Source organism: Epinephelus fuscoguttatus, linkage group LG13 (assembly GCF_011397635.1).
Source record: "Epinephelus fuscoguttatus linkage group LG13, E.fuscoguttatus.final_Chr_v1".
In the NCBI taxonomy this organism is placed as follows: Eukaryota; Metazoa; Chordata; class Actinopteri; order Perciformes; family Serranidae; genus Epinephelus; species Epinephelus fuscoguttatus.
The window spans coordinates 14,260,307-14,276,805 of NC_064764.1; the positions used below are offsets into that span (position 1 = coordinate 14,260,307).

Here is a 16,499-nt window from a genome sequence, read left to right on the forward strand (position 1 = left end):
GGAAATGCCCAGCTTCCTTCTGTTTTATGCATTCACAGGCAACAGTCCATTGGAGGTGTGTAGCACATCATCCTGTTTGTGATGCAGACTCATTGTTCCCTTTTCTTGTCCCCAGATCTTCACTGCCAACTTTAAAATTGCACCATACTGATGTATGCAGTGTACAGCTCCATCTTGTGGACAATATCATTTTTTTCTGTTGTTGAGGGATACAAGATAATATATGTGAACAAAATTTGCAACTCAATTTGCAGCTGAATGTAAATTGTTGAATGTCATGTCATACATGGAGTAGAGAATGAGATTTCAGACACAGCCATTGTGTTTTATCACTTCCAAAGTTGTAGTATGCAAGTTATATTCAGTGTATTATTTTCTCAAGATAATTTTTTTATACTGTATCTGTAGTCTGTATTTTGTTTAACTTTACTTATTTACAACTGATATTAAGTTTGAAATATTTCTTTAGTAAACAATGAAACTTTGATTCATCATTTCATTTATAAACATTAACAATAATTCAAATCCCCAGGGTTAATCAAATGCATGTTATGCCACTGGATTCGGCTAATTGTCACTTCTCTGATGAGTGACTTCATATACAATAGATTTACTATTTAAGTGTAGAAGTGATTTTTATCACCAAATAGTAATTGAATTGTTTTTTTATTGATCATTTTGGTACACATACAGAGTGAATGAGGGGAATACATCTGCACATGGTTATCTTAACCTTATCAACAGGCAAATATGCTGTACTTTTTTTAATCATATGGCAGGGTAAAGTTAATGCAAGAGGGGGAATCAGAATGTATGAACATTTTTCCATAGGAGAAACTTAAGCATGAACAAGAATGCAGCTCATGTGACTGTTGAAAACCACCCTGCCATCTTTTTCAGTGCTGCACTTGTTTCTGAGAAGGTCTAAAATGCCTGCTCTGATCTCTGGGGTGAAGGATTGGTGGAAGTTATCTGTCGCTGTCATGAAATTCAGTAGACGTTGTCCGGTCTGGCTGCTTGGATTGAAGCACTCAGAGATATCGAAACTGTTGGGAATGGGGTGCTCATCATATTTCAGACCCTGGCTCTTCAGGCAGGCGATAACCTCTCCCGATGAGCGATACTCTGTGATGTCCTGGACACAGAGCTCCTTCTTGTAAGTCTTCCACAGGGTGTCCCAGCCACCGTTAGCTAAAGAATACAGTAATTACAAAGCAAATATATTGTCAAACAACAACATAACACTGATGTTATTTTGTTAGGATAAGGTCAATAGAGACCCATCTAAGAGAAAGAGTCATCTATGGTTCTTATAGAGCAGTCAAGAGGTCTGATAGCATCAACAATCCTCAACAGAAAAACCGAAGAAGGCACCATACTTCCAGCAAAAACAGATAAATCTTTCAGCCTGGGCGAATGAAGCATGATGCAGATTGATAAATGTCTTTGCTCTTCAATAGAAATTAAGACACAAGTTAGGAGGATGATGGACAGGAAGCACTATTGAGAACTTAGTTTTACTTACCTGTTTCAATGATGATCATAAGCCTGCCATTGTTCTTCAGAAGGCTGTGGTAAAACTTGATGGTGTCTGCGAGGTTATCCACATAGTAGATCATCTGTTGAGGAGAGAGTTGTTGGAAAATTTTATCCTGACCTTTTGGATTGAAGCTTGCATCCAAACAAGCGCACAGTTTGTTGAGTGTTTTTCATAAATTATCATGTGGTTTTATCTCACACAGGCTCCGCGCTCTACTGGACTCTATGGGTAATACTACTCCTCCAATCATAAGCAGGCATTTGCACACTGAATCTGAATAAATGTAGCCAGTCAGTCAGGACGTGCCTGCCTGAACGTGCGGAACCCACAGTATTTAAGGAGGTGGTTTGCCCGCCAGCGTTCATCCTACACCCTCTTCAGCGAGCAGCATTGGAGTGACAGAACTCCTAGGTAGAGAGCTCAGCCTGTGCTAATAGAGCTAGGGTTACAATATTGAAAACTTTGTTCTATCTCACACAGGCTCCGCCCTCTGCTGGACTCTATGGGTACAGTGAGTGGAGCCAGATGAATGAATGCCCTGTCACAACATAACAACGATCCAGCTACACTGATCCTGACTGGCTTAAGGTTATTCACCATAGCTGGACTGCTTCTCTAAAACCTAGGCTGCCACAGCAGAGAAGAAAGGGGCCCCAGCTCACCCAGGTGGTAAGCAACCTAACTGGGTAGAGCCTTGGCCTAATCTTGCAGGGGTCAAAAGACAAGCAATAGACACACCACATTTCTCAGGTCATCAAGGAGCATGGAAACATGTATCATTCCCAGAGGGGGGTCAGGTGCACCACAGTTGACATACACCCAACCCTTTTCACCAGTCCTGTGTCTTTCAAACGAGCACAGACAATGAAAAGGAGCCTGACATGTTCAAGAGATAGAATCGTTTGAATGGACAGGGCATAGACCATGATGCTGCTGTACATGTGTCCTCAACACTCACCCCCCTGTGGACACTACCATACCACGTGTGGAGTGTGCGAGGACCACAGAGGAAGGGTCCCTGCCCGCCTGCCTGCAGGCTTGGGAGATGCACTCATAAAGCCATCTTGCAAGGCATTTCATGGGTAGGGCCTTAATGGCCACACCATCGCCGGACTGCAGACTTCAGTTGTATGGACTGTGATGTGGTGATGTGTTCACTGTGATAACTATAAGCCTGCAAAGGCAGAGACTGCAAGCCACTAACAGACAGACCTCAAACAGCTGCTCAGTGCATCTGACGGGGGGCTGTGCATTTATCACAACATGCCAACACACAAACTGGGCAGAGCAGATGCAATTTTGCCTCCCTTCACGGGTTGCAAGGCAATAAGCATCTAACTGTATCACTCGACCTGAATGAACTCCTTATGGTCCTGGGAACAAAGGAGGGATTAGGTCTGAGAGAAGCCCCACTACAGTCAACACAAAGCAGCAAGCAAATGGGGTGCACCAATAGGACGGTTAGTTCACACGATATATTAGCTGAAGTCAATGCAAGCGGCAAAGCTGTCTTGAATGACAACGCCCTCAGAGAGGACTGCTCCAGAGGCTGGAAGGCATCCTTCACCAAGGCCTTGAGCACCATCTGATTGGCTGGATAATTTATTCAGATTCAGTGTGCAAATGCGTGCCCGTGATTAGAGGAGTATTACACAGAGAGTGTAGTAGAGGGCTCCGCCTGTTCTAAGAGAACTAGGGTTACAATATTGTAACCTTTGTTCTGTCAGGGACACTTCTGTCAGAGGAAAGAGCATATGTGACTTTTAATAGCATTGATCATTATACACTTTGTTTGGCAGAAAATGTTTCGCTGATTTGCTCCCAAATGAATTCAAGCCACAGAAGAGGACTTACTGGGGACTTAAAAAACCTTATTGTTCACATAAAGTGAGACACTCACATTCTCCCAGCTGTTAACAGCACTGTTTCTTCTGCCTTACTTTCACAGGGTTAACCAAGACAATATGGACAGAACATGCAAAGCCCCAAGGCAAAAAAGTGATCCCTAAGTTTTCTTGTCATTACATCAATTTTGAATTGAATATCCAAAAATCAGAATAGGTCATAATACCTGAATCATGTGTATGAAGTCAAATTTCTTCATGTCTCTTTTTGCTTTGACTTGCCTCTCATAGTCCTCACTGTGCATGATATGCCAAGCAAATGGGATCTTCTGAAGGTTGGTGGTCTTTGCTACCAGAGCTATAAGTTGGACATAAAAAAGGGATTAACAACAACATTGAGATATACTATGTATACAGTGTATGAGAATGAACAAACAGAAATCTAGAAATTATTTAACAAAAACATTTCACCATGTGGGGTCATGAAATGTCGATACCTTTGAAGTTGTCTGTGAGCTGAGAGCTGCCTTCCACAACGTCAGCAGTGATCGGGACACCAGGGACTGTTGACTGCAGTAGGGTGAGTATCTGGACATCCACCTCCCCTGGGAGAAACCAGGAAGTTTTTAGACACAGCAATCCTACTGCCACAGTGTAATGCTGCTTCAATGTGAAAGCCTCATGTACAAAATTAATTTGTTTGGAATATTGCAAACATTTATAAAAAAAAAAATAAAAAAAAATAAATTTCAGGTTGAGCTGTAAATTAGAGTATATCTAGGTCCAGTGTGTGTGTGTGTGTGTGTGTGTGTGTGTGTGTGTGTTACCATGTTATCTATGTCCTAAACTGACCTTGAGTGGTGCACACAAGCTCTCTGACCAATATGTCCTCCTATAACCCATCGGTGATGCCTCAATATATGACTGATAACAGTAAATCTGACATTTTTTTTTAAAAAAAAAAAGAAAATTAAGTAAAATTCAATGACATCATTACTTTAAAACTCATGGAACAGTATATTTCCCTCTGGTCTTTACGTAAAACTGCTTCTTTAAACACATAACTAGCACATGGATGCACTCATGGATTTTTGCCATAATGCACTTCAGTGAGTTACTGAACAAAAACCACTAAATTACATGTGTTTAGCCAACAGTTGGCAGTTGTTTTATCTGATCACATACCTCCACCACTCCCGACACCAAGAACATCCAGGCTACTTTTCCCTGCTGCAATTCTGTATCAACACATAGCAGTACATGAAAACTAAAATATATGTTTTTTTTGTTTTGTTTTGTTTTTTGTTTTTAATGTATATATATCATGTTTTGTTTTGTGGCCAAATTGGTGAGTTTTCTGACTTAAAAAATTAAAAAAGTTAGAAATTCAAAACTGCAATGTCTCACTCCTCAGGTCCATTACCAGTAGTTTCAATCCATTTGTATTTATACACATCCCTCCAGTTACAGACAGTCACAATTACAGTGGTCAAATTAGAAACTACAGTGTAACCTGTAAGCAGTTGTGAATGTCATTATTAGTAAGAATCATTGCTTATTCTAACACAGTGCAGAGTCTCAAGTCTGTACAAGATAGAAGCCCAACAAAGTCAAAAAGCCATGAAAAATCAGGCAAAAGTGGTAACAAAGCTGAAAAAAAAGACTTCTGACCAACGAAAAAGGGCATTATAACTGTGCACTACTGCCAGCTTTGTTCCTGCATTAATATTAATAACCAATTTCACCACCTTTGAAAGAACATTTTCAAACATATGAGAGAAGTCATGAAGGAAAGACTCAAGGTGAGGAAGCTGATCCTTTGTCTTAAACTGCACAAACAGACATAAAGAATTTCCAGTTAAACTGTTGACTCTTCACCTGCCTTTAAAAAATATTATACTACAATTATAACTGACCGACTATATGTACATCTGCATAGCATGCTCCTTTGTTTAACTATGTTCTGTTGGAAAACCCAATAAAAAAAAGACATAAAAAAGACACCAACAACCTCTACTGGTATGCTGCAAAAGTAGTTTAAAGATGGGACAAAGTGCAGTTCAGCACTCCCAGCCTTCCTTCTTGTACCTTTTAAATTCTCCTGGCAGGCTGTTGTGAACAAACTGGAGAATGGCCTCGTGTTCTCCTGAGTGTTCTAGGTAAAACTGGAAGCTTTGGACAGAGCTTCCCTCGTAACAAGACTGCTTTGCTTCTGCAGCCATGACTGATTCCTGCAATGCATTACACATAGCTATTTTAAAACAAACAATTAACAATGACTTGTGCATGCATGCAAAAGAATTCAAAAACTAACTTTAAATAACTATGGTAAACTTCAATCATACATTGAAAGTATCCATCAGTTACCTTGAGTATGCCGAGAGTGAGGACAGAGAGTCAATTGTTTTTCCCACTTTTAAGTTGCAGATTTACTCTCCCCTCCCACACTGCGTGGCTGTCCTCATATAACCCTTGTTACGTAACTCTTGAAAGATGAACTTTGCCTATACATCAGACCAGCCGCAGCTGTGCTGTTAGATTCCAGTTGATGTTGTAATACAGTGGCTGTTACAGAGTAATCCTTATCACTATTTAACAGGAATCCAAAATAAAAGTTCAAGCTCAAGTTCAGCTTAATTGTCATTTTCACACACATAGTACATGGGAACGAAATTGCGCTTTCTCACAACTCCAAGGTGCCATCAGACACTTACAAGTATAAAAATATAAAGATAAAAATATATACACATCACACATATATACATACATGTGTACATATTTACATACATATAAATAAAAGCACACGTGTAGAATGTAGAATAAAAGAGATGTAGAGGGGACAGTTCCAGCAGAGCCCTGGACTGAGAGGCATCTGGTATTTGAAGTGCATAGCAGAACGAATGACCAGTCGAATATATATGAATATAAATAGAAGTGTAATATAGGAATACTGGCAACTAATGAATTTCAACAGGAATGAGTTTACAGTGTTAAGATTAACTTAGTTGAAATAATATCATTATACTATTCTCATAAATGCTGTCCACCAGACTTGCTGACACCATTGTGACTTTATGGCGTGACTTTGTCAGTAATTGCTGTTGTATCCTTTATAGTTTTACTTCTATTCTTCTATTCTTCTACTAGTAATATATACCTCTTATCAGGCTCAGGATGGCCGTTGGGCAACTCTGATGGGCCAGCTCACCTTATGGGCCATAAGACCAACACAAGCAATGTTGGAAAAAGGACAAAAATTGTGAAGGGAAAAAGAAAGGATAGAAAGACCTACTGTCTGTGGGCCACTTGATGTAGGAACAGCCTATCTGATTAGGGCTTACGTGGTCCCAAAATTGTCAAAAGCCTGTGCATACTGTAGATGCAGTAGTACCGGCCGTCATTGCCTCTCTCCACCCCTTCAAGTGGATCAGTTCATCATGTAATGTCAGAGGTTGAGCAGGAGAGGACAAGTCGGAAATAAATGAAATCAAGACAGGAAAAGCGGAGTATGTGAAATATAAGTGTAAATTAGATGGATACATTTGTTAAAAAAAAAAACAAACAAAAGGTCCAGCAGAAAAGATCAGATACAGCAAGGAAAAAGTACTTGATGCTGATGCTACACTGTTTCTAATATTAGCATCAATGATAACAATAACAGCACTCTGCTGGATTCAGGAAATGAGGAGGAGCAACAGCCCAGCGGAGTGACAACTTCTCAGCAGGTGAAACCACGAGTGCTAGGCTGAACCCAAATTATCACCCTCTCAGCTTGCGGACTGAGCCCTCACACACTTCAGTTGTATGTGCTGTGACATGTTCACTGTCATCACTTAAAGTCTGTGAAGGCAGAGACTGCAAGCCGCTGACAGACAGACCTCAAGTCTGTTTCACTTGCTGCCGTGGAAACGTTCAAACGGCAACTATTGTTGTTGTCATATTTATATAGCCTTAATGTCATATAAGTCCAAGGACAGTGTCTGCTCATCTGTCCCTGCAGATAACAAGATATAATGTGTAGCTTTTTTGTGACTGAACAAAGATATATTCATACATCTCTATATAACTGGTTACACATTGTCAAAAACAGAAATCTTTGTAAATAAGGACACGACTATGACTGAAAAATTGGGAATTGCTTATTTTAGAGGCCCTTCTTTTGTTGTTTTTCGGCCAACGTTCTACCCTATTACACTGAGCAGCCTAGGCTACAAAAATAAAATGTATTTTCATTCCTTCTTGAGCTTATAAAGCATTTCATTCCAGTGGAGTTGCTTGCCTGGCACATATTAAAAAAGGTTTCTAGCTTCTGGGTTAACTTATGGCCCTCTGAATATGTTCCTGTTGGCTCATAGACTTTCCATTGTGATGGTGTCACAGATTTTGAAATCTATTTTGTTCGGCTTGGGGAATGTTTTACATCTATAAATCCACAATGGCTAAAAAATTCAGAATAAAAAGATTCATAATAGACCTTGTTAGCATGTCAAGGTGTCCTGTAAACACTTTTACAGACGTCTGTTTTACAATGGTGGCCAACGGGGAAAATACTTTCTGGGCCGCCGGGGATTTTCTCACTGCAGTAGCCACTGGGATATATTTGCTGCAAGGGTGAGTGGCTTGCCCTGGGGCCTGTCTGCACCCCAAGTGGACTCTCTTAAAGTCTACAGAAAATCTGCTTGAGGCCCCTTGTAGACTGGAGCCTGCAAGTACGTTGAAGTGCGGGCATTTGGATTCAGCCCTAGGCTAGCTCATGTGGTGACAGAGCTAACCAGTTAGCAGCAGTAGGCCTACTGCTACTTATGCTTTTACTTCCCTTCTACTTATTTCTGTCTTTGTGCTGCAGCAACACCTAAATTTACTGTCTTGGGATCAGTAAAGGCTTATCTTATCTTGGAAGACATTACAGTTAAAGGGCAACATCAAACAATATCACCAGCAATCAAAAAATACAAGTGACACACTTATCATAACAAAAGGCTTTGTTTAAAACCTTGTGCATGCTCACCATAGAGGGTGATCTTGACTGAGGATTGCCTGCTCTTTCCTCACCACTCAGGACTTGAGGAGCTGTGTGGTACTGTGTTGTTGTTGACCAGCTATCTTACTAGACATACATCTTTGTAGCTGCAGCTGTCCATAATTAAAATACAGTTTTGGTTGTTCAGCCAGTGTAGGGCTACAGCCGACCTCCGCAGTGGGGTGTATTTCCTGGAGCTTTATGTTGTTGTGCTGTCGGTCGTTAGGTGTTTCAGATCAGAGATCAAGTGTTTTTTGCAGTGGAAAGAGTTTTAGTGCCACTACCTGCAGCAACAGTGTTGTTGTCATCTTTCCTCCTGACAAAATCAAAGTAATGGGAATATTTTCCAGCCTCTAAGGTGAGCGTTTCCAACTAGCTTGCTGCTTTGTGACGTGCAGGTGCAGCACGACGATTACTAAAAATGAGTCCAGTGATGTGACTGTTGTGTTTGAAGTCAGTAGTGATGTGATAACAAAAGTAACATTGTAAAGACTTGTTTAAGTTGTTCTCTAATGATACATTTAAAAAGTTAGATTAGTTAAGAAGTTATCTGTCACTGTGAAGAAATTCAGCAGACGTTCCCCAGTCTGGCTGCTTGGATTGAAGCACTCAGAGATGTCAAAGGATTGGGGAAAGGTGTGCTCCTCATATTTCTGACCCTGAGTCTTCAGGCAGGCATTAACCTCTCCTGATGTGTACTCTTTGATGCCATCAGTGCAGAGCTCCTTTGTCAGTCTTCCACAGGATACTGTATCCCAGCTACTGTTATCTGCATAATGTGAGATTGAAAGATACATTAATTTCAGAAGAAATATACTAGCAACAATAAATACTATTACTATTAAGAATTTTGTTACAGTCTAGAGAGTCTCTCGCTCATGATATCATAGTAAAGTCAACAGTCCTCAGTAAATTAGCATTACTCCTTACCTACTGCAACGATGATCATAAGCCTGCATTGTTCTTCAGAAGGCTGTGATAGAACTTAATAATACTGGAGAGGTTCTTTACAAAGTAGATCATCTGTGAAAGTAGAGAGTTGTAGGGAACCTTCAATGAAACTAAATGGCACTGAGTATTGTCTCTTTCCAGAAATCATGATTCAGTTAATCAAAATAGTCCATAGACCTTGTTGAGAGGCTTTTCATGTGGGAACTATTTTCTTTTTACCTAACTACACCTGCCAACCATTTCACTGTGCAGAGGAAAGCTTGCATCTACTCACGGATGTGTGTTATTTTTGAGATGATTTTTTTCCTTTAATCTGCACTTGGATTTAAGCTTGCATCCGTGCCAGCCCACAGTTTGAAGTGTTTGACAAACAAGTATGCAGCTCACTTTACTGTTGAAGAACACTTTTCCATCTTTTTCAGTGCTGCACTTGTTTCTGAGAAGGTCGAACATGCCTGCTCTGATCTCTGGGGTGAAGGATTGGTAGAAGTTATCTTTCACTGCGAAGATATCAGCAGACGTTCCCCAATCTGACTGCTTGGATTGAAGCACTCAGAAATGTCAAAGGGGTTGGGAAAGGTGTGCTCCTCATATTTCAGACCCTGGCTCTTCAGGCAGGCGATAACATCTCCTGATGTGCGCCACTCTGTAAAGACACTGCCACAGAGCTCCTTTGTGTAAGTGCTCCACAGGATGTCCCAGCTGCTGTTATCTAGATGGTATGAGATTAAAACATACATTAATTCCAGAAGAAAAATATTGACAATAGCAGATATTATTAATTTTGTTTGACTCAAGAAAAACTCTTTGTTATCTTATAATCTTAACTAACAGTCAAGAGGGCTGATAGCCTCAACAGTCCACCTTTTTCCTTGTGAGTCTGGACATCTGTTGAATGTTCGTTCAACACAAAAACCCAAGAGGGTACTTTTCTTCCGGCACAGACAAATAAGTTTCAGCAAAGGTTAAACAAAGTAGAAGGCAGAAAAAATACTTGTCTTTGTTTTCAATAATGATTAAGACACAGGTTTGGAGGAAGACGGACAGAAATCTGTATGAAAAACTCATTACTAGCTCTGCGTACCTGCTTCAATGATAATCATGAGCCTGCCATTGTTCTTTAGGAGGCTGTGGTAGAACTTGATAGTGTCTACGAGATTATCCACAAAGTAGATCATCTGTTTAAGAGAGAGTTGTGGGGAACCTTTAATCTGACTTTACAGATTGAAGCTTGCATCCATACAAGCCTACAGTTTGAAGCGTCTCTGAATAACTGTAGTTCTGTCAGTAACACTTATGTCAGAAGAATAAGCGAATGTGATGATTAATAGGACTGATCGTTATATACTTTTGTTTGGCAGGAAAGGTTCTGATGATTTGCTCCACAATAAATTCAAGTGGCAGCGGGGGACTTAGTGGGGAGCTAAATAAATCTTAATGCTCATACAAAGTCAGACGCTAACATTCTCCCAACAGTTCACAGTACTCATTAGTTTGTCTCACTCTCACGAGGTAACCCAAGACAACATGGAAAGAACATGAAAGGCCCACAGGCCAAACCGTGATCCCTGAATCTTCTTGTCATTACATCATTTTAAATCAAATGTCCAAAAAACAGAATAGGTAATAATACCTGAATCATGTGTATGAAGTCAAATGTCTTCATGTCTCCTTCTGCTTTGACTTGCCTCTCATAGTCCTCGCTGTACATGATATGCCATACCTCCTATCAGGCTTTATTTGTGATTTGTCATCACTAGACTCTTAATGATGAGCAGGAGGAAGGAGCACAACTGGTTTGCATACTCCTGACTGAGATTCTGTACACAAATACATTTTTAGCATCAAGTAAAATCCTCCTCCTTACCAGAATGCAAAAACATCCAGGAGCAAGATGTCTTATTTTTAAAGTTTAAGTTGCAATTTGTCATAATCTTTCAAGTCTGTGTAAAAACAAATATCCTGGGACAAGGATCCTGCCTAACGTGCTTCTAATGCAGGTGATTCGTGGAAAATATCTAGTTCTGCCAAGGAGAAAAAAAAAAAAAGCTAAAACTAAGGGGAATTACATTAATTCAGTCTATAGTCATCAGTTGCTATATCTCATCACATACCACAACCACTTCCAACACCAAAAACATCCAGGCTGCTTTTCCCTTCAATTCCTTATCAACAAAAATTAAATGATTAAAAAATAAACACATTTGTATTGCCCAGTAACATGTAACAACTACAATATGTGTCATTATGTTGTTGATTAATACCAATAATTTGGAAGTTTCTTTGTCAAGATTTTTGACTTCTTTTGAAGTTCTCCTAAAGAAAGAAACAAAGAAAAAAATCTACAACTTCCACCTCCAGGTCCAGCACCAGCAGTTAATGTCTATGCATTATTTATCTTAATTTAATTTAATATACTTTTTTCACTCTTGCTGTCAATTACACACAGGTCCAAAAGACACACACATGCACAAACAGGACCTATACATGCACAAAGTGGAGAGATGTCAGAGTGAGGGGGCTACCTTGGTGAGGCGCTCTGAGCGGTTGGAGGGCTCGGTGCCTTGCTCAAGGGCACCTTGGCAGTGCCCAAGAGGTGAACTGGCTCCTCTCGAGCCACCAGTCCATGCTCCATATTTGGTCCGGACGGGGACTCGAATAGGCGACCCTCCGGTTCCCAACCCAAGTCCCTATGGACTGAGCTACCGCCACCCCCACTCTACTTTCTAATAAACCCATGTGTATTTACACACAACACTCACTCCAATCAGAGACTGCATATGGAAAGCACAAATCAATCCTGCTGCTGTATGGAAACAAGAATAAAGAAAGAAGAAGAACCTTAAAATGTCTACAAGTTCAAATTCATCAAAGTCAAAAAGCCATTTAAGAAAATGGTAGCAAAATTAAAATGTGTTGCATAGCCCCCACCTACCTCAATGTTGTCAGAGTTGTTTGGAGATGGAAAATGGGCACCAACACAAAGAACTGACTTTTGACCAACGAAAGATTCATTATAACTGTGTCACTGTAGTACTACTACCAACTTTGTACCTTTATGAAATTATAGGCAATTTAGTTTGCAACTTTTGAGAGAAATCGTAAAGTAAGAACTTAATCAAGAGCTCAATGATCCTATGTCCTAATACTGTACAAAAGGACATAAAGAAGGAACCTATAAACTCTAATGAATGTGGGTAAGTAATAAAAAAGCAGTGGGGCCCTCCCTGCCTTTCTTCTTGTACCTTTTAAATTCTTCGGGCAGGATGTTGTAAACACACTGGAGACTGGCCTTGTCATCTCCCGATCGCTTTTGGTAGAAAAGGTTTTCGAGAAGTGTGCACGTCTTCTTTGCTTCTGCAGCCATGAAATGAGGTGATAACAGGCTAAAGACACTGAAGACTACTGTACATGGTCAATTCAACCATAGCAACTGGCAAATATAGCCTGCTGTACTTTTGATCAAATGGCACCCCTGAACCTTTTGGTCTGTGTGTTCAGATTTGACAGCAGCAGGCATCTCAGTGCTATCAGATTTATTACCATATACATGTACAAATGTTTTACATCACAAATTCTATGTAATTCTCTATCATGAATAGAAACATTTGAAAGCATTTAAATCAAAAAAGAAGCAAATTGGCATTTGACAAAATGATGACAGATCTCATGGTCTTTTGAACATGCACTTTCAGTGTGTTACTTTCTGATATATAACATCTGAGTCATCTGACAAAAAAAGAAAACTTCAGCTGCTACCGCTTCTATTGGCAGTGATGACCTGGTGCGCTCTGACTGTTTTAGGCAGACCTGAAAGTTTTGGACAAACTGCCCTCATAACAAGTCTGCTTTTCCTCTGCAGCCATAACTGATACCTGCAATACATTACACATAGTAGTTGGAAATCAAACAAATAGCAGTGATTTATGTATGCAATAAACAACTGACTAAAAACTAACTTTAAATCCCAATGATAGAAATCCATCCTAAATACTAAGTATTCACCCTGAGTATGCAGAGAGTAAGGACAGTCATTCATTCTCCTACTTATAAGTTACAACATTGTAACCCTAGTTCTATTAGCACAAGTGAAGCCCTCTATTGGACTCTATAGGAAACACTCCTCTAATCACAAGCACACATTTGGACCCTGGGAAAAGCATAAATGTGTAATAGGGGTGTGCTCTTTCTCCAGTTGTTTGCTAAAGCCAAAGAAAGAAGACCCTCGTGCCATAGTTGTGCATCCACACATCCACTGATGTGAGGTGCCAGGGAATAGCTGAACAGCGATCTGTTTTACTTGTAAACTATCCTCCGGCGGGGGAAACGAAGAGTTTCCTGTGTTTCAGAGCCACCTCAACATGAAAGTATGCATCCTTTAAGTTGACAGTTGTGAGCGAAGTGCCCAAACAAATGGAAGGCTGGCCGATGGGAAGCCAACATAGAAAATTCTTAAATCACTGGCAACCTGGAAAGTTCCAGTCTCAGTGAGGTCAGCGAACGCATCATTATCAGCCCATAGCTGACTGTGTGTCACTGTTTAATCCTCACAACTCCCATGGAAATCGGGAGGGAAAATTAAATGTGTTCATTTGTTTTATATTAATCAGACCCACTGTGATGTGAGCTATATCAGACCATCACACAGCGCATGGCATTTATTAATGGACACAGAATGAAGCTACCAGTTAAAACTGGTCAAACTAGCATAATCCCTCTGCACTATTTCTCCTGCACTGAAGCTGGGGTGGGGTGTGCGTTTGCTAACTCAGTCATGAAGCCTCATCTGAGAAAAGGGTTACGAGCAGAGATCCCCATGGTGCTTTTAGTGGTAGTGTGTCTCAGCCACATGTGGCGAGAGCCTGTGGCAGACATCACTCTCTCATCACTACTCCAGCATCTCTCTGTTTTACATCAGCCATGGTTAGAGCCTCCCTGCTCTCTGACCAACCAGTTTACTGTGGGAGCATGTGGGCCACCAGGCTTTGGGGAGGGGGGGGGGGTTAATCTACCATATCCACAGTCTGGGTTTTAATAACCACTGCTGGCGTCTAAACTTTGGTAGCACTTGGCAGGCCTCACAGGCTGGTGGCTGCTGAACACTGCTCTCTGCTTGGTCTGTGTGAGGCACTGGTGAAGTACTTAAAGTGGGGACTCTATGGAGGAAGCTGCTCAGTGTGCTAGTCGCCGTTTCACTGAAGAGAACAAGGATTTCTGATTGTGGGAATCTGCTTCCCTATATACTGTGGGATCCACACATATTTGGGAAGGCTTGTCCTGATTGGCCGGCTACATTTATCCATAGAGAGCTGTTCATGGCCAGAAAGATAGGTGGGTATACGTCATATACCCTCCACTACAACACTGTTAATAACCCTCCTTTCCTTGTGTCTTTAGTCTTGGTGCTCCCCTAGTCTTTGTCAGTTCTTCGTCTCACCCTGAGAGAATTGTTTCAGCCATTGTTTCCTAGTGATTTTATTGCTCCTTATGATTAGTGTTTGCAGTGTTTTGGGTTTACCTGCCACCTGTCTGCCATTACCTGCCATCACTTGGATTCTCAGGTTAGAAGCCATTTTTACAATAAATCAAACTTTTTCTGCCTGCGTCCTCATCAGTTCCTTTTTGTTTCGGTGCAAACCTGCTATTCCTGAAATGTAACAGTACGATCTAACCAACTATAGACCCAGCAGATGAGGCCTGTCCTGTGGAGCAACTTAATGAGGTGATATCCAGCTTTCACTGCCAAATGCTGGGGGGTAGCTCTAATACTACCAATCCTCCTTTCTGACCCTGACCCTGTAGACTTTGAGCAGCTCCCTTTCCTGGGGACTTATATGGCTATTTCCCTGAGTCATCTGGGGACTGGAGCCCCTGGAGGGAAGTGTAGGCCTCATAGACATCGATCCCCTAAGCTGGCCTGTGCCAAAGAGAGTCAGCTGCCCAGTGACCGCAAGCTACAGCTACCTAGGAACACTGAGCCTCTGCTGCCCAACAACACAGTGTCCCTGCAGCCAAGCTCCACTGTTGATGCCCTGCTGGACCCTGAGTTGGTCATACCAGTCAACGTCCGGTCTGTTCCTGCACTGAGGGCCCCTGACGCCAAGTTTGTCCTCGAGGCAGTTCCTGGAATGGGGGTCCCAGCTGATGTCCTGTCTATTCCTCCATTGAAGACCAGGAGGATATGTTTTGGAAACTCATCAGCAGATACAGATAGTTCTTTACTTTATCAGTGAGATGCCCTCGATGATTGTTTGACGACATACCTTTGGATGAAGGGCTGCAGGACATCTGGACAAATGAAATCCTTTTAAAGGGCTTGTGTGTATAAAACGTCCTTGAAATGGTTTTAAAAATGGTTCTAAACTTTTACTTTGAATCCAAAAATTCATATAGATTTAGATTTGTATAAAGTTAGCTCTTAGTACTTATTCTTAAATGCCAGAAAAAAAGCAAAATTATTTAGTTTCTAGTACAACACTGCTTTTACAAACATTCACACTCCACTTGAGCACGAGTCCTCACTTCTTTTCATACTCATTTTTAGATTATTCATGTGTAAGGGACAGTGATCACACACTAAAAGGGAAAATGACAGATTTCAAGCTAGTTATGGATTTGATGCAGTGAAAAGCAACCTTAAAAAAAAATAAATAAAAAAACAATCTTAGCCGCTGTGGCTTTGCTGGAGCCAGTGCTTTGCTTTCTGAATGCTTAAACACTAACAGGGATTCTTGAAGCGCTGTAACCATTAACACTTGTAGCCCAGGCATTTACAAAGTGTGCCAAGCTGAATCCAAGTTCTCTGCTTTACACTCAGTTTCATTTTTTTAACACTTTTTTTGCAAAATTGGAAACACAGCTCACTGCTTTACACTCAATACATAATTTTATAACACACTCCTGTAAACTAACTGTAAACATTGCTCTCTACAACGCTACACTATTTTGTCAACTGCCTTTTCACATCGACACAAATTAGCCTATGTTTTTGCTGGTTTGGTGTAAGGTTTTGTGTGTAGTGTGTCGAGTTTTGCCAAAAATAACCTTGTTTCAAAGATACCTCTGTGTCTCATGCAGTACTCTAATTCCTCATTACTTTTTCAGTTAAATTTTACAGTTTTTACAGCAACACTGCATGTAACTT

General features: G+C 40.8%; 1 protein-coding gene and 1 pseudogene across 1 annotated transcript; both read right to left on the reverse strand.

Moving 5' to 3' along the window:
* Positions 1 to 647: 647 nt before the first annotated feature.
* LOC125899981 (histamine N-methyltransferase A-like) lies at positions 648 to 5,875 on the reverse strand. The gene is made up of 7 exons (XM_049594694.1): positions 5,752 to 5,875; positions 5,473 to 5,615; positions 4,570 to 4,622; positions 3,882 to 3,989; positions 3,612 to 3,742; positions 1,526 to 1,619; positions 648 to 1,191 (listed from the first exon to the last, which is right to left on the reverse strand). The coding sequence occupies exons 2-7, from the start codon at positions 5,604 to 5,606 to the stop codon at positions 839 to 841; spliced, it is 873 nt and encodes a 290-aa protein (XP_049450651.1). The 5' UTR covers positions 5,607 to 5,615; positions 5,752 to 5,875; the 3' UTR covers positions 648 to 838.
* A 3,474-nt stretch (positions 5,876 to 9,349) lies between these two features.
* On the reverse strand, positions 9,350 to 14,277 carry LOC125899207 (histamine N-methyltransferase-like; annotated as a pseudogene).
* Between the last annotated feature and the right edge of the window lie 2,222 nt (positions 14,278 to 16,499).